General features: G+C 38.2%; 1 protein-coding gene across 3 annotated transcripts; it reads right to left on the reverse strand.

Moving 5' to 3' along the window:
* Window positions 1-1,165: 1,165 nt before the first annotated feature.
* LOC135638936 (AP-2 complex subunit alpha-1-like) lies at window positions 1,166-27,274 on the reverse strand. Of its 3 annotated transcripts, none has more exons than XM_065152542.1 (27): window positions 26,963-27,274; window positions 25,353-25,484; window positions 24,621-24,746; window positions 16,805-16,867; window positions 16,634-16,731; window positions 16,277-16,484; window positions 14,690-14,761; window positions 14,516-14,608; window positions 13,419-13,520; window positions 13,091-13,188; window positions 10,920-11,001; window positions 10,732-10,820; window positions 8,665-8,770; window positions 8,505-8,570; window positions 7,372-7,478; window positions 7,185-7,289; window positions 6,944-7,064; window positions 6,631-6,807; window positions 6,292-6,543; window positions 5,822-5,902; window positions 5,230-5,394; window positions 5,070-5,156; window positions 4,839-4,964; window positions 3,010-3,090; window positions 2,858-2,929; window positions 1,836-1,915; window positions 1,166-1,766 (listed from the first exon to the last, which is right to left on the reverse strand). In XM_065152542.1, the coding sequence occupies exons 1-27, from the start codon at window positions 27,092-27,094 to the stop codon at window positions 1,625-1,627; spliced, it is 3,063 nt and encodes a 1,020-aa protein (XP_065008614.1). In that variant the 5' UTR covers window positions 27,095-27,274; the 3' UTR covers window positions 1,166-1,624. The 3 variants fall into 3 exon arrangements, with proteins under 3 accessions (XP_065008614.1, XP_065008613.1, XP_065008615.1); XM_065152541.1 differs by having other exon boundaries at window positions 6,292-6,558; XM_065152543.1 differs by lacking the exons at window positions 16,805-16,867; window positions 24,621-24,746; window positions 25,353-25,484; window positions 26,963-27,274 and having other exon boundaries at window positions 1,410-1,766; window positions 6,292-6,558; window positions 16,277-16,465; window positions 16,634-16,651.
* Between the last annotated feature and the right edge of the window lie 195 nt (window positions 27,275-27,469).

Raw genomic sequence — 27,469 nt, forward strand, 5'->3', positions numbered from 1 at the left:
TTTCCCTTGCTGTTCCTTTATTTCGATTGCTAGAATTTTTGTTCTCGTAGTGCTTGCTATGTTTGCCGATGCCGATGGGTGAAATCAGTTCAGCTCGTGTATGAGCATTCCTCGGTATTCTCTTCTTCTATAATAATGCTAGTACACAAAGAAACGTTACATATCGTAACGTGCCATACTGTAATAATTCATCGTGTGCATATTATCCTATAAATGCTATACCATGTCATACCAATCACACGATGCCATACCATGTCATATCCGACTACGTCTGTCGGTACCATACCCTACCATAAATCTTTTTGTACTTAAATAACGAGTTGTGTGGCTTTGGTGTTAAGTTTCACCGCCATCAATCACTCTACGCATATTGAATCAGTTTTTTGCGGTCTCGCCCTTCAAACGTTTTCGTACATTATTAGCTGATTCCGCAGCCACATTTTCTCTCCGAACGAGTGGTATTTTTCCTGGACAAAAAAATCATGTGGTCCGTCAGACAAACGAAACACGATAGACGGGAAGGAAACATTGAACCCGAAAAGTCCATGAGGGTAGGAAAAGTATTTAACTCTATTTAGTGTATATTTTGTTTTTGTGTTTAGGTTGCAGACTTTGAACATCACCTGAAGATGGGATTAATCTCAAGCCAGACATGACTTGAAAACCAATTCAGATGATCAACAAGGAAAAGAAACAGAGTAAGTTGTTTCAGCTCCTGAATTCCACGAAACAAATAAGTAGCCGTAGTCTAGTCGTTACGAGTTTACCTTTCATTTGATCAGAACAATCTGGCGGAGGTGAAGGCCACTTGCAGGAGTGCTGCCTTACACCACCCAACGAAGAAGAATTCAGCCTTGCACACATGGGGTGACTTAGCAGCCAAGCCAAGCAAAGATGACAACGAACAACATAGAATCATAATGCTGCTAGGAAAGAAACCAGATCAGATCACTGCAGCATTGACCACCACATCGGAATAGGGTTTAGGGGGGTTTATACAGGTTGACTTGCAGGCACCTGCCCAAGAAAACAAACACAAAGCAATTGGAGAAATACTTAAAACACTTGTATGGATTAAACTGGCCATGTATCAACAAAGAAAATGCAATAGGTTTTAGCAAATTCCTGAGCCAAAAAACAAAAAAAACAATAGTATTGCTACAAGTTACCGCTAGAAAAACCAATAATTATTATGTTTTGCCCTACCCTGATTCTGTCTGGTACAAGATGAGATGTAAGTCACAACAAAACTTTACAACTGGATTAGTTCCAGCCACTGAATCCAATGATCCAGCGGAGTTGCAGACCGACAATTTGACCCCAGACCAAAAGGTTTATAACCAAAATAAAGTAAAATAAAATCCCCCCTTTCTACAACAAAAGGAAAAATATTATGGCAATACCTCAACTAAGGGACCTAAAGCAGGAGCCCCAAGGAATTTGACATTGGATGCTATTATACCAAACACAATGAGTTCACCTTTGTTCTGCCAGCCCATACGCTTAACGGCCCTCCATTGTTCTCTATACATAAAGATTTGCTGGGGCTAAAAAAATTCTATTCTAAATGAACAACAATAAATTAAAAAAAGAAAAAGAAAAACAGATGGTACAGCTTAAGATCTCATAGTAATCCTGCAAGCATAGCACCAGGATCATTATATGCTACAGGTGTAACCGGTGATTGTGGTTGTGATGGTGCCACAACTGCAGATGGTGTTTGGGTGGGGATGTTGACCAAATATTCCTTGATACGCTCCTTTAACCTATTAAATGAAATACCAATCTTAGACCACTAAATTGAGACCAAAGCAGGCAAAACATGAGAGACATACTCAAACGTTAATGTTGGATCCCCTGATGCTATAGTTATCCGAAGCTGGGTTCTGTCTGATGGATCTGTTTCAACTCTAATCTGAAAAATGTAAAAAACAAAAATCAGACCAAACAGTGAATGTATGGAATATGAAATAAGTAGAGCAACGAAACTAAGGTACAAACAGCTAAGAAAATGGAATTGACCTCTAAATAGAAAAGAAAATTAAATATTAAAAGAAAATGAAGGAAAGAGCCAGATTTAGATGAAGTCTGCCAATTAAATCAGCTTGAGAAACAAAAGTAATAGTAATGGAGTTTTTATATTCTGTTCAACTTTATATAATTGGAAGATAAGAGGCATGATAACATCAGATGGGGCTTCTCAGAGAATCATGGGTCTGACCGGAATGCAGTGATGAGGCAAATAGACTGAATAGTTGTTTCTGAACTTTTGGATGTTCTACTTCTAAAAAGTTTCAGATATTATGGAGCATCGCCAGTAATAATAATACAGAATTAATCAAAGAGACTTTCAGCTTTCCAGCATTTGTTTTATGAACAAAAAAACAAGAGATAACAAGTAATAAAATATCAATCTGAATGGTATTATTTCCAGAGCTAGGTTAAGGTATCCTGTTATTAATTTAGTGTCGCAAAGAAGTTGAATTAGAGCAACAAAGGTGGATGGAAAAGTGAAGCGACAGAAATCCAAAAGACAAGAATACATAAGAAACATCATTGCAACGTATATCATCAGGCCTCGAAAAGGTAGACTGAGTTAGACAATGGCAAAATACAAAGACTAACATGTCCGTAACATGACACATACAACAAACAGCAGCTCACCGCAAGAAACTGTTAAATGGCCTAAGACAAAACTGTAAGAACTAGATAATCTCAAAGCAAAAAATTTCCGTATAAAGTATTTGATTCAAATTTACTGCAACCAAAGGAGCAGACTTCACACTCATGTATAGAGCTTTGTTCAAAAAATGACATGGGTTCCAATATTAACAAAACAAAAAACCATCATCCTTACCAAGCAAAGCGTGGCCCTGGTGCTCTCTGAATAGAAGGTAGTGCAGGCGATCAGATTATTTGGATTTGTATCCTGAAGAGGGAGGCAACAAAATTTTATTATCTTGAATATACAAATGAAATTGAAGATACAAAAGAAAGGAGACAACTTACAATTCCAGGGTTGACTGCCAAATGAAGGCTGGTAAACAAGTTTGCCATTTCAGGAAGAGATAAAGGTTTTACACCTCTAAGCTGCACAAAAGCTCCAAAGATTTTCATCATAGTACACGTATCTAACAACCGCCATCTCAATGTATAATTTAGAAAGAAGGGAAAGAGAAAAATCACATAAAAAATCTTGCATGAAAAGGAAGTCACTAATCTTTCCTGCCTCAATTGCTTGGTTTTGCTATCAGAAAAGTTTATAATCTACTGAGGACTCACTTCAAACGGTACTATCATGCTTGACAATCTGCTAAAAGCTAATGAGGCAATATATCAGAAGCTAATAACCATCCGTGTACAGAAAAGCATTTCATATAAATCAATCAGGCCAGGCACATCAGTGGCCATTATTAAATACCAAGGAACAATGATCTTTGTCGCAAATCACAATCATAATATGGATCAGTAATGTGCTAGATTAATAATAATGGCATTATCATTTCGGTAGTAAGGATTGATCAAACTTGAAACTTAATATATGTTTACATTTCCGCATGTAAGGTGATTGATGTGTTTTGCTTTGATTAGTTTTCTTTAACAGATGTTTTAGTTGATTGTCAGTTAAACAAAATGACTGCCTATACAATAAGCAATTTCATAAATCAAGATACTGTATCATCAAACCTTTACAAAACTTTGCATATAAATGATTTCATTCCATAGTCTGCAAATGTTCAGAATGGCTTAACCAGAGTTATCAGAAACTTCATAGTCGACAAATTGGGACCCTTGCTCAAGTGGTATGATCAGTTAATATTTAGCCAAATTAGGAATCTTTTTAAATTCAAGAACTAACATGATTATCTTTTACACCATACTAGTGATCCTTACCAGCATTTACACCTCACTTTCTTTTCAGATTACTTTGCTTCGTAAGATTAAAGTATGTTCTTGAGGACTTCTTGGCCCTCATAATTGCATATTAACATAAAGTCATCATAAGTCAGAATGGAAAAGAGTCTAACTATACAAAGATATCTCCCACCCGGTTTTAGATGGAATAATTTAAATGTAAAGAGGGCCATGTAAATTCTAAAGTTGTCTGCTCTGTTAGTTCCTCTCTCTCTCTCTCTCTCTCTCTCTCTCTCTCTCTCTCTCTCTCTTTCCCATTGTACATCCATTAGTTCCTCAGCTTTCTTCCATCTTTTTCTTATATCCATTAGCTAGCCCTCTTCCACATTTCTTTCTTTTTTCCTTTTCTAAATATCTGTCTTTGCAAAACTTTTCTACATCACATAGGTCTTGGCTGCCCATTCAGATTGCTGAATGTATGTATTTATCTTTCTTATCACGACCTTGGTATAATAACTTTATAAATTCAGGTATTCACCTAGATCTAATAGTGACTGATAAAGGCGACTCACTTTGTTTGAGGTTAACCACAAGCATCTTTATTCACTATCTATTACACAAATTACAAAATATCACCCTGTTTCCTGTGGCTGGACAGCATGGTGCTACCAGTGAAGTCCGTGTAATGCAGCACAGTACCGCAAACTTGCTGTTTATGTATCATTGGCATGGTACATGATGAGTACTTACATCCTGTGCTTGTAACATGCCAGCAACATGGCGTAGGATGCATGCACAATCATTGATTTCTGTCAAGTACTTATGTCAAACAGAATGAAGTATGAGCATGCACCCATGTCAGATAATTAGTGAAGTCTTGATTTGGCATTTGTGTACCCAACCACGAGCATGCAAGTCAAGTTGAGCACCTTACAGTAAAATTGGGTCACAAAGAATTAATACAATTTCAAGTGCAAGCATACCACTTCTTGAAGTTTCAAAGGTGGTCCTGACAATGATTTCCACTGGGCAAAAAATTCTTCAGCAGTGACTGAAATAGGTTGCAAAAATTTGTTTATCACAGCCGGAAGTCGTAGTTTGACATAAACCTGAAATGAAAATTAGAAATGGGTTATAATATACTAACTCTTGAAGAAAGTATTGTCTTGTCAGGAATACCAAAAAAAGCAGAAATTCAAGGTGAGAAATCAGACCATTGCAGTTCCAAATTTATAAGAGAAATCAAGGACAGCAACATCTCTGCTTGCTCGAAGGTTCACAAATTCAAGTGGGCATTGCACCTGAAACAACCAAGAGAAAATAAGAAACATGAAGCTCTATTACTTTAAGAATGGATACTAAACTACTTCAGACCTGAGCTCGTGGAGGGACAGTCTCAGGTACCAAGGAAAGTTCCATCTTTAAATGGGTTGGGGGCAAAATCAGAGCTTGCACTGACACAAGAGGTGAAGTGTTTTTGTTTCCCAAGAAAAGTACAATATGCCCATGATGAGCTTGCCACTCCGCTTTTATTCCGATCTAAGATTAAAAAAAAAGGCAGAAGTTATAAAAATGTAAAAAGGGGAAAACACGAAAAACAATTGAGCACAAATAATTTGCAAGACTGCATTGTCTAAAATATATAAGGCACGAACAAGAGCTCATTGGAGCTTATGACCATTTGCAAGTCAAACTAATTATCCACTTGCTTGATGTGCGAATGTACAAGCAAGTCTGTTAAGGTTCACCCTGTCAGGCTAGAATTAATCACTTGTTCAACATTTAGCTACTCAATGCCGGGAAGTACAGGCTTTTCTCATTATAAAGCTGAGATATTTTTTTTTTACTTCAAATAAGGAGTTCATAGTTATGGAGCCAAGCAAATGATTCCCACAAAAAAAAATTACTTTACTTCTAGCCCTGGATATATTCTTGACATCTCAATTTTAAGTTGTTAGCAGGAAACCTGTATGTGCGGGTCCTCGTACAGTACTCCGCTGTCTTTCAAGCACAGTTCATTGAACCTTTCAGCAATGTTCACAATTGGCTGCAGAAACACATTAACAGTTACAAGATGAGCACAAGAAAACAAAGAAAATGCTTGTTTAGACCTAGTTATGAATTAACTATTCATGTAATTGAATTCTGTGGAAGCTGTCGTATGAAGCAAAAACTTTAAATCCCAAACTGATACTGGTTTCAGTATCCAGACAAGCGATACAATATCAGAACATTGAATAGTACACTGACATATGCCACCTTGTATCAATGAGAAGAAAATTAATAAGTACCAAGTAGTACAGAGTCAGACCAATATGATTTGATACAGGTCCCCGGTTGGACCCCAATGCGTAACAACAGGTATTTACCAGTCTGATTGGTATTTAAAACCTTGCTTTGAAGAGAGTAAGTGATGACAAGGTTGCTCTATGGTACCTGAATTGAGTTTGGCTGATTGTCAACAGTGGTTAGTGCCAAGGATCCAGCTGCTTCGGGAGTTGCCTCCACTACTGACAATAGATTTTGGTTCCTTTGCTCTACTGGAACAGCAGTGGCTGGAGAACCATTTATTGCAAGAGGACCCAAAAGATCTCCAAGGAGATCTGCCGGTGGGACATCTTGAGGAACAACTTCAGTGATAACCCCATTCTCCTTGGTCATTCCTTGGTCTTGAAAACTGGTTTGATCCTGAGTACTAGCTTCCTGAATATGTTGCCAACACTTATTGAAGCTCTATTTATCATAAATGACTAATAAAGAAAGGTGCATTCTGACCATCTTTCCACTTGGCATCCTAACAACGCCAAGCTGGCTGACTGGCAGGGATCCTTCAGTAGGGCGTTGATCAGTTACAACCAGAGCATTTGATGTCTGTTGTTGACTTCTTATTCTAATTGCACTTTGCTCTGCAGTGTCGACTTCAGCAACCTCAGCCTTTTTTAGCAAAGCAGACTAGTTTGGACAAATGTAAAAGGACATTAGTCCGGAAAGTGATGGTCAGTGGATCTTCTGGTTAAAAAAGAAACAGAATACTATTGACTTCTGGTTCAAGCAATCATATGCAAATCACTAGAGTCTACACCTCTACCTGGCGTTCTGGAAACTTGGGCATTTCAGCCAATACATCCACCAAAGCTGCCCCCTTATTACAAAGTGCAATATATTCAACAGCTCTTTGCTGGATTTCAACATCAATATAACTCTCATATCTTGCCAAAATGGTCAACATGGTAAATTTTCAGTTCATGGTGATGACAAAGTAAAATTACAGGAAAAATAAATTTATAAAAAACAAATAATGCATGCCATAAGAAAAGGATCATTCTCACTTTCTGAATATTGACCAAATTTGTTCTTGTAGTTCTGGGTCAGGAGGATGGTTGTGCATCAGGATTTTGGCATATGTCGAAAGAAGAATGGCAACAGTACTTGTCCTGAAATGACAGAAATCTTACTTTTGTAAAACAATACGAGATTGACATCAATAGTTAACAACAACAAAATCAGTGAGCTTACGTTACTGTCGGAAGCTTCTCATTAATAATAATGAAGATTTCCTTTGGAGTACAGCCAGTTCTTCGAGCCAAAAGGTGGTTGTACTCTCCAAGAAGATAAGCACTAACCTGATGCATGAAAAGTTGGCCAAGAATTATGCAAATAGTATACCATGCTTCCGGTAACTTTACAATAGCCATCTAATTTGATAACTTGCATATAAATATCACATCCAGGAATTTAGATACATTGATATACTGTCGGAAGCTTCTCATTAATAATAATGAAGATTTCTTTTGGAGTACAGCCAGTTCTTCAAGCCAAAAGATGGCTGTACTCTCCAAGAAAATAAGCACTAACCTGATGCATGAAAAGTTGGCCAAGAATTATGCAAATAGTATACCATGCTTCCGGTAACTTTACAATAGCCATCTAATTTGATAACTTGCATATGAATATCACATCCAGGAATTTAGATACATTGATATGGTCTCAGGTCATGAAAAAGAATCTGATCATGTCATAATGTCCCATTCTAATTAGCCAACACATTCATGTAATGAACTAAAGCTCACTCTAAACAAGGTAGGTCGGTGAAGAAAGATGTGTCTCAACAGATTAGTGATACCAGAGAATTAGAGGAAGACAAAGGAGGGCTTTGTTCAAACAATAACAGAGGATTTGATACCCACTGGTTTAAGTAATGATACTGCCATTAGCAGCTCTCAATAGAAGAAAAGGATTTGTGTAGCTGACTTCAGATAATTAGTAACAATAGCTTCTTTTACAGTATTATCCACTCTCTCAAATCAAATAGATACTTCAATTGTTTTGATTCCTATCCCTTACTGCAAGGATAAAACAATGGTATAAAGCATATAAAAAAAACAAGTATACTTGTAACAGATTTGTTGAATACGAAGCACGTTATGGTAAATAAAATCATCAAGATGTTTCCCATGTGGAAGAAGCTTTTATAAGTCAAGTTAGGTAGCTTGAAATTATTCTAATTCCTTGAATTTTTATAGTAACACTATAGCTAACATGATTATAAGTCATCAATAAAGACCAATTTTTTCCAACAAAATGCTGTCGGTTCTTCTTTTGAACTTCTAGATTAGGATTGAAAACACAAATCAGAACAAGACAAACACCTTGACCATTGTCTCGTGCAAAACTGGCTTCTCAAGATACTCTCTTGCTTTTGTTGCTGCATAGGGCTGTAACGTATCACAATATAAGAGACGTAAATGAGAATACAAAAAAAGGTCTATCAAGAGAAATCATCAGCACCAGTGAGACATAGTGTAAAACCTGTAGGTCCTCATTGTTGGTGACAAACTGAACCACACGATACCATATATCATCACTAACAAAGTCTCCTGCTTTATCAATCAACTGAAGAATAACATCAACATACCTACAAGAAAAGAAGGATTAGAAACTAGAGATACCGCCAACATGTCTGGAATTTGAGAAAAAACTGAGATTATGGTGAATTGTTACTTCTATATTTTTCAATAAACTTTTACTGCAATTATCTCTCATGGACACTAAGAATAAGACAAAGTTATGAAGAAAAACATAGAAATTAGGAGTTTGCTACTTCCAGGACAGTAGAGAACCACCGGATACCAAACAAGATGATCTTTTAAGCACAACAGAAGATCTCTATAGACATGAACTGATATGCCAAATCTTTTAAAGGATTGAAGCCTGCTCCTTGCCATTAGAAGTACCTTATTGAAGTGAAAATTTTCTCTCTTGCAACTTATATCTTGTCTCACAAACCTTTTCTATTGACAAAATTTATTTCTTGCAACTTATATCTTGTCTCATAAACCTTTTCTATGTACAAAATTTCTTTCTTGCAACTTATATCCCATATCATAAACCTTCTTCTATAAAGAAAATTATGCCAACCTTTTCTCATGTTTTTTTTGAAAACTTGGAAGGATTATTTTGTATGCACTCTAGCGAATTCCTCTCTAATCAATTTACCAAACTTTCATCAAAGATGAAGCCTTCTCTTTGTAATGCAAAATACCATATAGTGTCTTATGGAATCTTTGTTCTTGCAACTTAAATATAAAGTCTCACAAACATTCTAAACAAAATTATGTATGACATTTTTAAACAGTAATATTTATGTTGAATCTAAAATGCAAAGACCGCATGCATAAAGAACCCTGATGCTGCTGCTCCTAGAGTCTACTACTAAATATGATTTAGTTTTTTAAGTGAATAGAAAGAGAGGTAAGATGTATCCTGAAATATTATGTTGAATTAGGATTGGTACTGCAGATTGCAGTATACATCGAAAGTACTGAAGCCATCCTACAATGCAAGATAAGAAAACTACACACATGTCATCAGAACTAGTTCACCAAATGCAGGCAGGTGAGCAAATGCATTGACTGAATAAGTATGATAATGGTCGGAGTGGAGTTAATGCTGTCAAACAGAATTGCTGTTCAAGAAAGCAAATTTAGCTATATCAGAGGAGGCTTCCTCATGACTACCAATCGTAATGAAGAAATTTTAAATTTCTCAAATAGCTTGCAAAAGCCAGAATCAGCAGCTTGACTAAGAAGACAGAAATACTTCCCGATTTTCCAAGTAATAGAATATGAATAATATATTGTAGTATTGCAACAACTTTTTACCCTATGGTACGTTAACAAAAAAGAACATATGTGCTTAAGCATAATCTTTGTGAAAACTCAATGCAAGAACAAAAGCAAGCTGACCCTTTCAGGTAAGATGGGCACTGGCTGAATCAGAAATCCAAAGAGCCCTTCATTTAATCCAACTTTTGTAATTGCATACTTTTTAAGCCACATTATATCATATGAACAATGCTTCAACTGAAAATGATATATCCTTTATGTTCGGAGAGAAAAATGCTCAAACTAGTTTCTTGGTCAAAATTACAAGATAAGGTTGAACAATTAATATGGTTACTGATAACAACATATGCTCTGTATTCTCTATTCTTGATGCCTCACCTCTATATTTAACTGCTTGTTAATCCAAACTGTATCAGTTATGTTTCATATATTTGTGTCACATTATTAGACCCAAAAATAGAATATAAAACTATGTATTCTCTATTCTTGATGCCTCACCTCTATATTTAACTGCTTGTCAAACCAAACTGCATCAGTTATGTTTCAAATATTTGTGTCACGTTATTGGACCCAAAAATAGAATATAAAACTATGTCAAAATTATAAAGATCTGATAAGAATCAGCAACCATACAGTGCTTCAGTGATACCTCATTTGGAGTTCTAAATATCTTATTGCGTTAATACATGTTCACATTTGAAAAATGTCACTACAAATGATGTGAAATTGATGTAGAAGCTGATAAGAATACCATGATAGATCTGGAGCAAATTTCTCTGCTAGAATTGCAGCCTTGAGTGCCAGTTCTTCTCGCATAGCAAAATCTGCTGTGTTAAGATACTGAAGAAAGATGATAAACAACTTATTAGAATTCATGATTGAGTTTGTCCTTGTTAGTGCAAGATATTAAAGGTCTGAAATCACAAGATTCACTTGTACCTGCAATAACTCTTCAACTATATCCTTAGCATTTGTTACATCGCACATACCATATAGTAGATCAAGAGCACGTCTTCTAATACTGGAATAATTGCAGACATATGAGGAATTCATAGTGATCACCAATAACCATAATCAAACTAACACAACCACTTTTATAAAGGAAAATATTATATCCGTAGAAAATTTAACTGCTCAAACAGCAAGAAACAGAATAACCAAGAAACAGAACATGCTCATGCAATATATAAGAAGGAAAAGACCCTAAAAGAAGAGTCACTTTCAAACAGAAACCCAAATGCACTACTTAGAACACATTCCAAAATCTTACGATCAAAATGTGGCTTGTGTTGCTATTGGCTTCTGAACTGCAACACATAATGATTTATTTGGGGCAAGTAAAATTTTATTTCTTAGCTGAACTACAAAAAATATACAAGAGATACAAATAGACCATTTGTTCTCTTTCTCAGTATCTTAAACTGGAGTATTTGTTCTATATGGTTACAACTGATATACTCTTGCTAGCTAATTAAGTCATCTATTCTTCCCCTAACACACCTATCTTACTGCTTCGGCAATCCAGTTGCAGTTTCTCCATGAAAGAAATGAAACAGAAGCCTTATTAGCCCACTGGTGTGGTTGGACATAGGAATCACCATTTAGCTCTAAGATGGGCTTCATTTACATATCTAGAATGCCATGCATTTACATAACTAGATCCATGTGGAGAAAACAACATAATTCCAGATTACTTCCGGATGCATATAGAAAAAATACTTATGATTGATTTCAGGTCTTGTCTTTGGGTACTTCAGTCCTCATCCCAGACCAGAAATGAATGAATTTTTATTAAGAAGAAAATCTCAAGATTTTTCCAAAATTCCAAACTCAAAAGGACCAACATCAGCTGTGTTTCTTCTGCCTTAAGATGTAGACGTGGCAATGAAGTTGTCGATAATGTAGTCTTCATTATATTCCTTATTCAGTTTCACTATGGTCCATATTGAAACCTTCCAGTCTGCTACTTCAAACACTGTCGAATATATTCCATAGTAAACTTGCAAGAACAAGTGTCACTTAGGGGTCCCAGTGGCTTGACTCTGATCCAGTAAGATCCAGCTAATCTGATTCAGTTCATATCCAGAGTGACCTGGCAATGCTATCTATCTACCTCTATCTCTATATCTCACCCATCATCTTCAACTCTGTCCTACCCCTTCTAAACCTTCCAGATGGCCCAAAATCACCAACTCATTTATCCTTTTCCAAATGCTCCACCCCCACATCTCCTCCCCCTCTTTTTCCTCATAGCTCCTCCCTCCTTGTCATGCAACATCATATGTGCATCCACCTCCCCCTCTCCACCACTCAGTCTCAGCCTATCTCCATTCAACGGATGCAATGACCATGACATGGTTGCAGCATCTAAGGCGAACTGAAGGAGAGCACCGTCATCAATTCCTCAAATCTCGAGGAACCCCCCATATTGCTCTCAACCTCTCCCTTTGTCCTCTCCTCCCTCTATATCTTCCACGCCCTTCTTCTAGGTTTTGAGCACAGCCCACTTCCTCTTTGTCTCGTATTGACAGACCAGTTCAGAGCTTCGAATCTCACCTGCATAGGACATGCATTAAAATTTTGATCCAGCAACTTCTTACTATTATCCGGCTAGCTGTCAGATCAGAGCCCAGTCTAGGTCCAACACATTTAAGCTAGCTGTCAGATCAGAGCCTGTTCCAGATCCAACACATATAGTCCTAGTGTGACTCAATTATCTTAAAAGATTAGTAGAGGACAAAGCATAATCATGAGTCATATTAAAACAGGCCAAAGTTTCCATCAGCATCAGACATGAATCAAGGTATCATATTGATGAAATAGTACTAAATGGTTATCACCCAGATACGAATTACATGACATATCAGTTTCAACTTTAATAGTAAACTTAGAATGTTTCGTTTCTCAATAACATGAGGGATGAAGCCCTACATAGACATTAATCTAGGTCAAATGCTTGTGCACCACCACAGCAATTATTTGAACTAGAACTTCTATCAGGATAGGTCAAATGTCAAATGTCTATGTAGGGATGAACCCCTACATAGACATTAATCTAGGTCAAATGCTTGTGCACCACCGTAGACATTAATCCCCGAACACGACGTTACCTGATATCAGGATCTTTCAGTGAAATAATTATTTGTGCTTGATGGCTTTTGATAATATCCTGCACATCTGAGACCAACAGCATCCTCGTCATGTTCTCCTGTGCCAAATATTAAGACGTTCTCTGAGAGAATGTAATCAAGTTTTATTAAATAACCAACAGTTGAGTATGTTCCGCATGCATATAAAAGAGGAGGTTTAGTTCTCATGGCCCTCACTATTGAAGGTCTATGACACTGAACAATCTATGAAGTTCCATCATACATCACTAATTATACAAGAGCGACCATCAACTCAATTAATCTTAATAGAACTACTCCAAACACCTACCAGACCAAGATATCGAATGTTTGGTTCACGAACAGCAACAAATTTTCCAAGCAAAGCCACACACTGAGACATCATCTCCTTTTCAGCATCAAGATGCACAACCTGTAATATGGACCAAGAGGGTAGTGATATTACTACTGGATTGCCACATCAAATATATCTAGTATTGCAATTATTAGATCATATTACCATAAAACATACACTGAGAACTGCTCAAAGATGCTCGAATCATGTAATCTTTGATAAAAGAAACATAGGTTTATATATAAAGAGTGAAGCTTATAAAAATGAAGCTAATTAAACTATAAAAAAAAGCTGAAGCAAGAAACAAGGAGTAATAAACTTAAGCTAAAGACAACAGTAACTGGTGCGAATAATTCACCAACCATCTGAACATCTGAAGCAAAGTTTGAAATATCGTATCATACCAACGTTTCGATATTCGCTCGGTACGGTACGATACTGTATACTGAACGGTATACCATTCGGTATAACGCTCAGTATAACACACACACACACACACACACACACACATATATATATATATATATATATATATATATATATATCGTGTATCGATCAATTGATGGACCAGTACAGGCGGTATTATTCGAAACTATATGCCTTGATTTGGAGTACCAGATCACACAGATTACAGTCGAAAATATCTAACTACATACACAAAGTCCAATACATGATTAATACATCACATCTATAAGTGAAATAGCCACGACAAGTGTATCTCTAAGCAGTTGTTTAGAGATTGCAGTTCCAGAGCAAAAAAGAAAAGCAAGCATTATCATTGTAGACTTATGTGAGATAATAAACATCTTAATTGACAATTTATAGGTCTTTGGATTTATGTAATTCAAGAAAGCTTTTTTACAACTAAAGATCATTGAAGATGCAAAAGTTATCAATGGAAATAAGAACAGTTATCTCATAAAAATAATGTAAAATAACTTGAGAGATGCTGAACTCTATCTTGTAGATAACGTATGATCATATGGTATGCTACTTGCATTAAATTTAAATTATGAACAATGTCAATCATCCACTTCACAACATTTGCATTAAATTTTAAGAAGAAAACTCACAAGAGCTAAGGCTTCAAAAAGAATGGCATGTGCTGCATTGTTTTTGTTGACATTTTTTACAACATCAGTGCCCATTAGAATACGTTGAAGAACCTACACAGAACAAACTGAATCATCAGAAAACAACATTAATTGAACATGTCACATCATGCCCTATGCCAAAAGCAGTCATACTTCAAACAAAGCTCTTCTGGTATTTGGGTCCTCAATGGTTGGAAAATACTGAAGAGCCCTCATTGTCTTAACCTGCATCACATGAAGATTGGTCAAAAGAATAATGGCATGTTGACATCTAAGTTTTCCTAGACAAAGCACTTCTTAAATGGCCATAAATAATTTTCCTTTTACACATTAAACAAAGCTCTTCTTCAGAAATTCCTTTTACTTTTCTTAGATGGCCATAAATAATTTGATCAAATCATCTCCAGCACTTGATCAATTAAAACCTAAAATTATTGCCATCATTGACATCTAAGTTTTCCTCCCACTGATGCTGAATTTGAACTCATTCTCTAATCAGTAATTTAATATTTGTACAGTTTGGCAAACGAATTAGAGAACTGATCTACGCAGTATGCAAATCAAGAAAAAACAAAGCCCTTTGATGGTCTTCTTAAAACACAAAGCTCTTTGATCTTATACAAACTATAAGTTTAGACAATCCTTCATTGCAAAGATATTTTCAAAATACAAATAAAACAGGGATATGAGAGTATGATTAACCAATATGAAGAAAACTAATCCTTATTTATATTTTGTTTATCTCCCTTAAAGAACAAGAATAAAACCAAAGAGGTGTGTGCTTGGTGGACAGGTGGCAATCCTGATGCGCTTTTTATTTTACATAACAGAATATAGTAGTGCGGCATGATACATAAAGACATCTTAAAATATATTATGATGCACTAATGAACAGTTGATGATTTCAGTATGCCTAGAGCCATTTGTTTGTGAATTCACACTAGGATTGTCAACTTTCAATTTTCAGCATAGAATTGAGGACTGACATATGTTGGCTTGCCTAGAATCAACAGGTCTGCCTCATGCTTGACGTAGTTCTTGGCGGGTTGAATCCACTTTGTTTGGATCCATCCAAATAGGATCCAATAGCTTCAAGATCAAATGCAAGATTAATTAACAATGAAGGTTCAGTTTAACATAGTTTGCCTTACTAGTCCGTACCAGTATATCTACTGACCGTCGGTACAGTATGTACCTACACAATACAATGGAGTATACCAACAGACTAGTATGTACCGCTCATACCGATCTCCTATTGGACTAGTACATACCGCCCGGTACCAGGCGGTATGCCGTGATATGGTGAACCTTGCAGTTTAACAGTCACACAATACATCATTCACAGGTTCATCTAAGGATCAGGTCTAACAGTCTAACTTGATCAGCTACTGATTTATCGCAACAGCAAACCAGTTTTCAGGCATCACTGACACGAACACAAATTCTCAAATGAACTTGAAAGAAAGGATGATGTCAAAATAATAATACATCTCATGTTTAAGACTCAACAAGTGTGTTAAGAGGTGAACAGAATAATTGTGGCAAAGAAGCAGAAATATAATTGAAAAGCAATATAGTAGGCATCAGACTTGTGAATTTCAATCATATTAATGAAATAGTCGGACAACAGGTCTCAACCATTTTACAGAACAAGTAATAGGAAACTTCAAAAAAGGAAAGGATGCATGTCACAATTAAATAGCTGATATAAAAAACAAAAACTGCATGAACAGACTATACCTGAATCCATGGAGATGGGATTCCATGATAGGTGTATTCTTGTGGAACATCTTGGTTTCTACCCAACCGCTCCAGTATTTTAACACACTTTGGAAGACAATTCCAATAAGCTTCAATGTTATTTGAGACTAAAGCAACAAAAAGGCTCATAACAGATGTCAATACTCCCAAGTCACGTTCATCCAGAAGCTGTGACATTCGATCAGACCTAAAAATGAATGTGAATGTAAAAAAACTCAAAAGAATACATTCCTACAAACATGTGGAAGTATGTGCATGTGTAGACATGGGTTCGTATATAAATGGATCATATGAATGAAGTCATGTATGTATTAACAATGACCAACACAAGCTTACCAGCCATCAATATTAACAACATCAGGGTTCTTCCTATAAAGACGTAGAAGGCATAGTGCAGCCTTTTTCCTGACTAGAGGTCTGCAGCTGCTTGAAACCTAATGAACAATACAGCAGCAATATTAATCATACTTTAATAACAAAAGTATGGGGAAATTCCAATAATCTTACCAGCAGCTTTTGGACATCAGTTGCCAGAGATTCAGAAAACTCCTTCCCACCAATATTTCCTACCTAGAATGAATAATATGCAAAAATTAGATGAATGTATGTATGTATATAAATATACATACATACATATATATATATATATATATATATATATATATATATATATATATATAACTTAATCATTTCATTTCATTTCATAAAGCTAATACCAAATACCACTATTTAGCTTAGAACAAATGCAACGAGCATACTATTGCAATAGGGCTCATAATTGGGAGTATGTTAGGACTCTAGCTAGGAGAGTCCTAATTGAGAGGGACATTCATGTAAAACCTACCTAAGCCGACCCCTATTAAAGAGGTGAAGAGGCCGGCTAGGGTTAGGAAGTTGTTTCTTAGAGAAGAATTATGAGTTATAAAGGAATAGGAATTTTGAGTAGGAGTCCTATTAGGAGTTGGTTAGAAGTATGAGTCCTAATAGGAGTTAGGGTTTAGAAGCCCTATAAATAGTCATGTATTCCTCCTCTTTTCAAAAGCGATAGATGAATCTTTTCTGTAGCCTTTGAGCAGCAACTTGGAGGGAGGAACCCCTATAGAGTTCCAAGGAGGTCGATCCCCAAAAGAGATCAACCCCAAGTTTAGAATCTGCAAGGGTTCTAACACCTGGTCTCAAAGCAAGAGGTCAACCATTCAATTCTGAGCATGGCCTTATGATCATCAAGAGGGAGGAGAAAGAAAATAGAAATTGAAGATCAAAATCTCGCCCAATTGCTTGCTGAATTTGCCGACATTTTTGCTGAGCCGCGCGGTCTTCCTCCTACGCGGCAACATGACCATCGGATTCTAATCCTTCCGGGCAAGCCACCAGTGAACACTCGGCCGTACCGATATCCTCACCTCCAGAAGAATGAAATTGAAAAGATCGTAAAGGAAATACTTGAAACAGGGGTGGTTCGGCCAAGTTGCAGCCCCTATTCCTCATCAGTGTTATTTGTACGTAAGAAGGATGGAACTTGGTGTATGTGCATCGACTACAGAGCTTTAAATGACATCACCGTAAAGGACAAATACCCTATTCCAGTAGTAGATGAATTGCTGGATGAAAGGGAGCACGAATCTTCACAAAGCTGGACCTTCGATCCGGGTATCATCAAATACTACTGTGCGAAGAAGACATACCGAAAACCACCTTTCAAATACACAACGACCACTACGAATTTTTGCTTTCTTCAACAGAATGTGGAATATCTTGGGCATATCATATCAGAGGAAGGTGTGGCGGTAGACCCCTCCATAATTGAAGCAATGCAAAACTGGCCGACCCCGAGGAACATAAAATTGCTACATGGCTTTCTGGGTTTAATAGGCTACTACTGTAAGTTCGTGAAAAACTATGAAAAAATCAATGCACCCCTTACTACCTTGCTGAAAAAAGATGCTTTCCAATGGTCGGACAAAGCCACCACCACCTTCGACGAACTTAAGGTCGCAAGGACGACAACACCCATACTAGCGCTACCCGACTTCGACAAGACTTTTGTTATTGAAGCCGATGCCTCCGGAGTCGGAATTGGTGCTGTACTAGTGCAAGATGGCCGCCCCCTCACTTATATCAGTAAGGCATTATCTCCTTCCCATCTCAAGATGACTATTTACAACAAGGAGATGCTCACGATTGTGCATGCGATGGCCAAATGGAGATCGTACTTGATCGAGCGACACTTTCAAAGCAAGATCGACCATAAAAGCCTAAAATATTTCTTAGAGCAGAAGATATCTTCCCCCAAGCAACAAAAATAAGTAACAAAGCTTCTTGGATATGATTATGAAATAACTTATAAAAAGATGAAATAGAATGTTGTTGCAGATGCGCTTTTACGGCTACCCAAGCAAGCAGAATTTTCGGTCATTTCACTTTCGACTAGCAACTTCCCTAAGGATATTAAGAGGGAATGGCAGGAAGATCCGAAGACTAGTAAGATCATAAAAAAATTGAAGGAAGCACCAAGCTCCGTGGCTCATTACAATTGGGACTCAAAAGAGGATAGATGGAAACTGTTAAAGCATTGAGTGCATGTTTTTGTGGGCACTCCCTCACCATGTGCAGCCCTCCGTACAAGAAGCATCCGCTAGGTTTCAGGGCCTTGCCTTTTGAGCTTGGCCCTCTGTGGGAACTCTTCTTCCTTTGTTCGCCTCCGGGCTCCTTCCCTCGAGAATATTTTGAAGGGCGATTTCCTGAAGATTGTTTCCTTTTTCCCAGGTCCTCAGAGGAAACAAAGTCGGTGAGCCTTTCTGCGGCAGCAAGTGCCCCGATCACATCAGTGACATTCTTTCGATGCAGTTCTTGTTGAGCCTATGACTTCAGACCGTCGAGGAAGCTGAACAAATTATCCTTTTCGGACATGTCCTGTATGTTCAGCATTAGTGTAGAAAATTGCTTCACATAGTCTCGAATGAAAGTATTTTGGCGAAGTTGTCTCAACTTCCTTCTTACGACGAACTTTGTGTTCTCCGGTAGGAACTAAGTTCTCAACTCCCGCTTCAAGTCCTCCCATGTGTCCACTCGACACCGACCTTGTTGGATCTCCTCCCAACCACCACCAAAGTTTTGCATCTCCGCATGGTTGTTATAGAAACTTTGGTTTCTTCATAATCAGGCCTCATAGCTCGAAAGTATTGTTCCATATCAAACAGGAAATTCTCGAGCTCTTTAGCATCTTTGGCACCTCCGTAACAATGCGGCTCGGGTGCCCTCAAGTTTTGTGGCGGCGCAACGCGGGTGTTGCTTCCTCCTGCATTCAGTGCCCTTATGAGCATGGTCACCCTAGAAGTGAGTTCTGCCATGACTTCCTGCAGATGTTACACGGAGTCTTTGGTGTCGTCCGACAGTCGATTGACTAGTGCCTCGACTTTGTCGATTCGGGATTCGACTTCTTCTTGCGAGCTCTCTATCCCAAGAAGCCTTCGTTGACCTTGGTAGAGTTCCTCCAAGCTCGCTTCAAGAACGTCCAAGCGAGTTTCCACCGGTGTGAGTCTCTCCTTATAGCTCTTTTTTCCCGATTGGCGCTTCAGATTGCGCCTCATCCACTCGCGGAGAGTAGCCAACTTCTCGCTCATTATGCTCACTGCCACAATACTCCAAAGCGGCTCCAACAACATGAGAGTGAGTTTGCACTTGCAGCCCACCTGCGACTACTTGGGGCAAAGGCCCGGCTTGCCCCGCCTTGCATAATTCGCCACGATGCTTTGCTATGGCGAAATTGCGAAGTTCCTTCGCTGCTTGCTCGAATTGCTTGCCCGCTCTGATACCACAATGTTACGGACTTAACTGGAATTACCTAAGTCATGAGGCACCCTTGCGACCAAGACGCGAACTTAGCTTGGTTTTAGTGATTTAAAAAGGCGCTCGGGCGCTCGCCTAGGCGCTCGGGCGAGGCAAGGCGAGGCGAGGCTCGAGCGCCTCGCTTCACTTCCAGGTGGCGCACTTCAAAGAGGCGCCGCCTTGGCACTCGCCCGAGCCCAGGCGCTATGCGCTTCGGGCGAGCGCCTAGGTTAAACTAGGCGACCGAACCAGGATTTTAGGTCTGGTTCGGTCTCCAATGGTTAGTTGATTCAATCGAACCAACTAAAATCGATATCAGCTATCGCTGCCCAACCTTAACCCTACTCGTTGCCGATGCCGCTCCCGCTGCTCGCCGCTGTCGCTGCTCACTACCGCTGTCGCCGCTCCTGCTCCCGCTCCCACTGTCGCCGCTCCCGCTGCCGCTTCCTCTTTTCTCAGTCAGCACCTCCTTACACTCCTCTTCCTTCTTCTCCTTCTATATACTGTTAACAGTATACTAATAATAGTATTTGTATTTATTAGATTAATAATATATTATTTTAATTTTAATATTGTTAATTTTTTTAATTTAATAGCATATTTTTATTTAAAATTTTAAATAATTATATTTATTAATTCTAGTATATATTTTTATATTTTAGTACCTCGCTTCGCTCGGGCGAGTGCCTAGCGCCTCGGGCGTTTTTGGACCTTAGTGCATTTTGGCGCCTAGCGCTTTTTAAATCACTGCTTGGGTTGCCTAAGTCACGAAGCACCCTTGCGCCAACTTCTCGGACTTAGCTGGGATTGCCTAAGTCATGAGGTGCCCTTGCGACATATGCGTCCGTAAAGGGTCAGCCTACTTGCAACCTCGTAAAGGTCCCGATGGACCTGTAAAACAGAAAGTTGATTAGGTTGAAAATGAGCAACGGACAAGTCCCGACGTCTCGCAAAGAGAGAAGCTTTATAAGCAATTCAGCAAGCACCTTGTGTGCACAGGAGAAAAAAGAGGAAGGAGGAAAACAATGACTTTAGAAGGTAGAACGAATAGTTGCAAGTCCACAAACAATGCTCACCGGGTGCCAGGCATGAAAAAAAGTTCCCGCCAAGTTAACATGCGAACTTATAAAGAGTTTTTCAATGCCCAATAATATACTGAAGCCCCATCCAGCCCTGTGCCACCCGGGGGGTTCCAGGGTGTTGAGATGGCTGACGTTTCGCGCGCAACTACGACTTGTAGAAAACAAGCCGTGGCACGCGAAAACAGAGTTGTTTTGAGCAATTCGGCCTGACACAGCGAGCGATCAGGCTGCAGCGCTGCAACCTGTTCGAATATGCATTTTTATAAGCAAAAACACACAAAACTAAGGCAAAATATGTTGCCATGTCTCGGTACAAGCATGCAAAAGCGACGAACGATTCGTTTAACGAAGTTGTTGTGGGTGCACGAAGACCGTTCGTGACAGATCGGTGGACCCAAGGTTCACAATTTCAGTCCATAGTGATATACCGAGCCTTTCTCGATACGATACGTACCGAGGCATACCGACGGTATGCCCAAAATGAGCTAAAAACCAAGGTTTTTAATATCGTTCCATATCGCCCAGTACGGGCGGTACTTACCGATCCGCTAGTTGACTAGCACGTGGGCCGCCCGCTACCGGATCGGTATCAAGCATTTGGCTGCGGTGAGGCGGGGAGAGGAAGAAGAGGGAAAAGCATTGAATAAGAGGAAGAAGCATCGAGAAAGAGGGAGAAGCATCGAGAAAGAGGATCGCGGAGTCACCGATGCGCCGTCACCAACGTCTCGATGAACCTGAGCCCGTCGAACCTCGGCGCGAACTTGTCTTCCACGCCCTTTCTTGATCCCGATCCGGCACCGCCCTCCCTCGATGATCCCAATCCAGGAGATAACAGCAAGGAGAGTTGTACCTCTTTAGAGGAGCTGTAGGTGCAAGGATCAAGGGAGGCGATAGTGAGAGCAACGGAAGAGGCAACCGTGAGGAAGGCAACGAAGACCTCGACCTTCTTCATCTCCGAAGTTCCGAACGATCTCCTTCATCCACTACCGCCGCACGGAGAACCTTCCAATGTCGCCTTTCTTCTCCCCACCTCCTTGACGTCGAAGGCCGCAGCCAAGACGACGAGGAGAAGGACGAGGAAAAGGAGGAGGCGACAACGACGAGGCTAAAATTGATTTTTATATTTTTTTAGGCATATCGCTCGGTACCATACCAAGCAAAGCTCGGTACACCGACACGGTACGAGATTAAAAACATGGCTGAAAACCCTCCAAAAAATTATGAGAAATAGAAAAAAAATTAGGATAGGGTTTTTAAGTTAAAAATAAATATACATTTAGTATAGTTTTAACAAAAATAATGTAAATTAGGTAAGAATAGTGCCACATATCTTTTTCGAGCTCTTAGGAGTTGCCTTGTGCAAGGTTCACAATTTTGATCTGTTCCGGATATATCTTTTGATTTAAAAGTTCTTCCTCTTAATCTTTCCAAAATAACCTCCTAAATTTGATCCAATCCATAAATCGTTGCTTTATTGAGTTTAGAAGAGTGAAAATATGAGAATAAGAGAGATATTATTAATGAAAAAGAGTTTAAGAGAGTTTAAGAGATTGTGAGAGTGAAATGAATTGAAAGAGGAGGGAGGAAAGGGTTTAGAAACCCTTTAGGTTGCCTCCAACAGTCAATTTGGTCTTTTGAAACCCAATACAGGTCGGTAACGATCGATTTCGACCATTACCACCCAATACAGCACCGTATTGCCCAATACGGGGTTAAAACTTTGGTACCGCTTGATAGCGGGCAATCCGCATGCCAAGAAGCTCTCAGATCGATACATACCACCCATACCAGGCAGTACACATCGAAATTAAAAACCTTGGGTGGACCTCTCTTTAGTGGACTCCCATCCTAACCAAGAATTAACTCGTAATAGAATATATTAAGTCCCAACTAACTCTAACTTAAAAGTATCATGATAATCCTCCCAAAATACATGAAAGATAGTAAAAGTAGCATCAGAAGTATATAATAGGATCCTAAGTCTAAGTTGGATTCAGTAGACTTATCATTAACTGGCAACTAACCTAAATCCAGGTTACATTAGTAGCCTAATAATTATCCAGTACCAAGGGCTGACAAATTTACTACAAGAAAGTCAGATATCCAAGGTATGATATTTATTGCACATATGTATAACCATGCAGGTCTTCAAAAGACAAGTCTAAAGCAAGCATGATTTTTGAAACATTGCATCACAAAGAAAATATCTATACATGTAGATATATCTAGGGAACAAAAAGTCATTACACTCTTCTATCAATATCTACTATGGTTAATGAGTATCGCATGCCTGAATGTGTTCCCTTTGTAGTTCTTATGGTAGATTAGGAATATAATTACTTACATTTCATAGAATATTCTTGTGGATGCAGTTCATTTTGATACATTACATTTTGCCAAGGGAACTATTTCCTGAGTCTATCATTACTCATCATGTAGTTCTGTGTCGTTAACAATCTAGTTCCCCTACTACATCATCAAAATCTCTCGGTAGCCCATCAATCTATCACTTGATACAAAAATAATAAGTCAAAGTGAATCTGGATATTGTTTAGACCTCGAACAATGTATAAATGTTTACTTGAATTGGCCTCCAAGTCATAATTACCTCTATCCTCTATGAATATATAAGAGCAAACTAGAATTTAAGCTTCCCCTGACACCAAAAAAAATGCAGTTCAAAACTTCAAATAACAAGCTTGAATTGTCAATGGGAACTGACAATGTGTCAATTGGCCTTGCTCATATATGCTACTCAGAACAGGAACTAATAGTATCAAAAAAGAAAACCCACCCTAAAGCCCCCAGAAAGAGAGAGAGAGAGAGAGAGAGAGAGAGAGAGAGAAAGAGAGGAATAGAAAAACATATATAATCCTCCCTCCACCACCGTAGCCACCCCCACCCCCCCGCCACTCTCTCAGCGACCAGCAGCTCACTTCACTCAGGTGAGCACCTTGGGCATTTTGGCACCTAGCATCTTTAACTACGCTAGTAAATAGTCCTAATTAAGCTTGTTTAAGTAAATATCTTGCTGCACGCAACATCAGTGGATGCCTTTCATCTCCCAAAATGCCTATAGGAATGACCAAAATATGCTTGCATGACAAAAGAAGCACAATTTAACTTTGTTGATAGATACACACCAAAAATATCACATGTACAACATTTCAACAATAAAATCATTGTATCAATTGCTTGTCAGTAACATCAGTAGAATGTTAAGAAAAGAGAAGTAGATTATAAGTGTTCAATAAATACACACAATTGAACCATGACTTTAATACATGAAAGATAGATGTACATGGAAGATTAAGCAATAAATGAAAGAAATTCAATTTATTATAAATAAATAGTCATATCATGGTACTTGCAGCATAAATGAATGTGCCTTATAGTGAATGCTAAGGTCATACCATCGTCAGTGCCAAACACTGAAAGGTTTCATTTCGACCAATTATGTCATTTCGCACTGTATTTATGACCATTCTTAGGAACTCATGGTTCTCAGTAAGCAAGCAAGATGTCACTATGTATCCAACCTGCAGCAATATTCGCAATGTACGATAAAGGATCAAATGACAAAATTTGGTAATATAATGCCAAAGAAAAACACAGGTCAAATGCAAACAAATAATGGTCTTATCACCAAATGATTAATTAACTAACATGATAAGAACATAAAGCTCAAAAAGAATATATGGAATCTACTAAATCAATGACAATTTAGTGTGGAGCTCTAAAGCCAAAAATAATAATATCTTAGCTTCTTTTTATACTTTTTGTCACTTAACATTGTCAAGGACTATGTAGTTCACTAAACAGAGGGCCATTTTTTTTTCTCACCACTCCAATCCATGTCTGATCTATGCACAACTAAAACCAAAAAGTATAACAATGCATTTTAGAGTTTCAAATACTTATTGGACTAGTATGTAACAACTGATATTACCAGTACGACCAAGGGCCATATAAGTCGGTACCGGTGAATATTTAATTTTTTTGCTATTTCTTCCAGTGACATTGGGCAGTATAGATTGGTACACTGCCTAATACACTAGTACTATATCGGTCCAACCGCTTGGCAAAACCAATGTCAGATAGGTACTTAAAACCTTGCTGCAGCAATCATGTAAAACATAAATTACCTGCTTTTCTGGATACTTTGGAGCAGATATTAAAGAAACAGCTTCCATGTGTCCAAAATCAACATCATAGCCTAGCATATAAATGTAGAGCATTTTCCACACATATTTCTTTTTCTTATAATGTGTCAAAGCCTGTCAAAGAAGGAAACATTTGTATTATTATTCTATACTTGTTTCAATTGTCTAAGTACGAAAGCAATCAGCATTTGCAAACACTAGAAAATAAGTAGGAGGAGATACTGTGTTACATGACAGTTGTGTTTCATTATTGTAAGAAATTGAAAATATTAGAAGTCTATAAAAAACTTTAGAAGAGAAGGTGCATTTCTAGTGTTATCATAATACTTGATACTTTAAATCTACTATAACAAAGGTGTCCAACACATGAATCTATATCCAAGATAACATATGGGGAGTACACCAGTGCAGGTCATACTGGTGATGTGCACATAAATAACCAAAAAAAAAGAATAAACAAGAATAAAAAAAGACAAATCTATGGCCAAGATAATCATGACGGTGGTGCAGCAAACACATACTCCACTCATAATATCAAGCATTCATTTATATACCATTTTAATTACTTTACAGCAGCTAGCAGCTACCAGCTAGCAAGGCTATCAGCCAGCACCTCAGCATTCAACTGCAATTCACTGAAGGATGCAAAATGAGAGTTCCAATGATGGGTTCCATGTGTCCCAATCTCCAATATCACTCATTGCTTTCAGTAAGTCCTGTTTTCCTCTTATTAATGGTTCATTGCTATCAGTAAGTCCTGTTTTCCTCCTAGTAATGGTTGTCTTCTTTTTTTTTTCTTCTCTTGGATATATTCTCTTTTACAAATCTCTTATGTAAAGCAAATGGTCTCTATTACATTGGCTGGTTCTGAAAGGCTAGCTTTTTCTTAATCTGCAATGTTTATTTTTTTGCTATCCAAATTAGCTGACATGTAAACCCTTCCTGAAAGCAGTTCAAATCTTGATGCCATACATCTAAATTTGATCTCTGGTTGTTTTATTCCTAGCAAGAGTAACACGGCACATCTACTTCTATCATTGAGTAAATTTCTATCCTCGTAAGCTTATAGATGTTTTACTCTCCAAATGGTAAATCCAACAGGCAGAATGGCATGTCAGGATTATATACTATGCAAAATTTACAAATAAAACAATTTATATTGCTTAAAATACTAAGACTAGATGGTGAAAGAAGAAAGTAATTTCCCTAATCATTAAATGTACTCTTAACTGCTATGTAGCATATTCTCTAAATTTGGTTCAGGGTTCATTTTTAATTTGTGTTTCTTTAATATCATTGACCTTACAGCTTTTCAGTATCTTTCCAGCTAAAGAACAGAACAGGAGCTGAAACTTTAAAAACCACGTTCTCGTTGCTTAAAGCAAGGGTCACTACCAAGATGGCTTACCCAACGAAATCGGTTGCTTTCTGTGATAAAAGCATCAACTGAAATGACCATGATATTCTTCAAAGATGAAGCAGGCACAACTTGGAAGCAGTAATCCAAAATCTAGTCGTTATTGGAACCACCTAACGAGGAGTTTTCTTGGAATTGACAAATATTAAGAAGAAAGAGGCAGGGGAGAAATGACCTTCTCGTTCTTGAACCGGGTCCGGATGTTGCCCAGCTCCTTGTCGACCCGGAGACGCTCCTGCTCCTTGTTCTGGCAATTCCGGACATCGCTGATGAAGACGGAGAGCCCTCGCATCCCGGTCAATGCCATGGCCGCCGCCAATACGCGCTCCCCCCGGGCGGATCCGGTCGCCGGCACCTCAGATCCACGGGTTTTCGCACGAGATCCACGGCGGAAACGCCACCCTCCTCCTCGATTCGGGAACCAGATGAAGAAGGTCGATCCTGCAGACCGTAATGATGGAGAAAGAAAGAAATGAACTGATGACGATTTGGAGTGAAGAAAAACAAGCCGACGACGACGACTAATATATATATATATATATATATATATTTATTTATTTATTTATATTTATTTATTTATTTATAATAGATAGTAGCTAAGATTGCTTTGATTTGCTAAGGATTTCTTTTTCTATTTCCCTCCCATATGGATTTCAATTTATTTTTGCTTTTTGAGCAATTT

The sequence above is a fragment of the Musa acuminata genome, chromosome BXJ3-5 (genome assembly GCF_036884655.1).
Source record: "Musa acuminata AAA Group cultivar baxijiao chromosome BXJ3-5, Cavendish_Baxijiao_AAA, whole genome shotgun sequence".
Taxonomy (NCBI): Eukaryota; Viridiplantae; Streptophyta; class Magnoliopsida; order Zingiberales; family Musaceae; genus Musa; species Musa acuminata.

Excerpts from the sequence above, each read along its gene's own strand:
- LOC135638936 (XM_065152541.1), bottom strand. The coding sequence starts at position 27,094 with ATGGCATTGACCGGGATGCGAGGGCTCTCCGTCTTCATCAGCGATGTC. Across the intron at positions 13,521-14,515 it reads TTTTTGAAGCCTTAGCTCTT|GTTGTGCATCTTGATGCTGA; the intron begins GTGAGTTTTCTT and ends TCCATATTACAG. Across the intron at positions 5,395-5,821 it reads ACGAGGACCCGCACATACAG|ATCGGAATAAAAGCGGAGTG; the intron begins GTTTCCTGCTAA and ends TTTTAATCTTAG.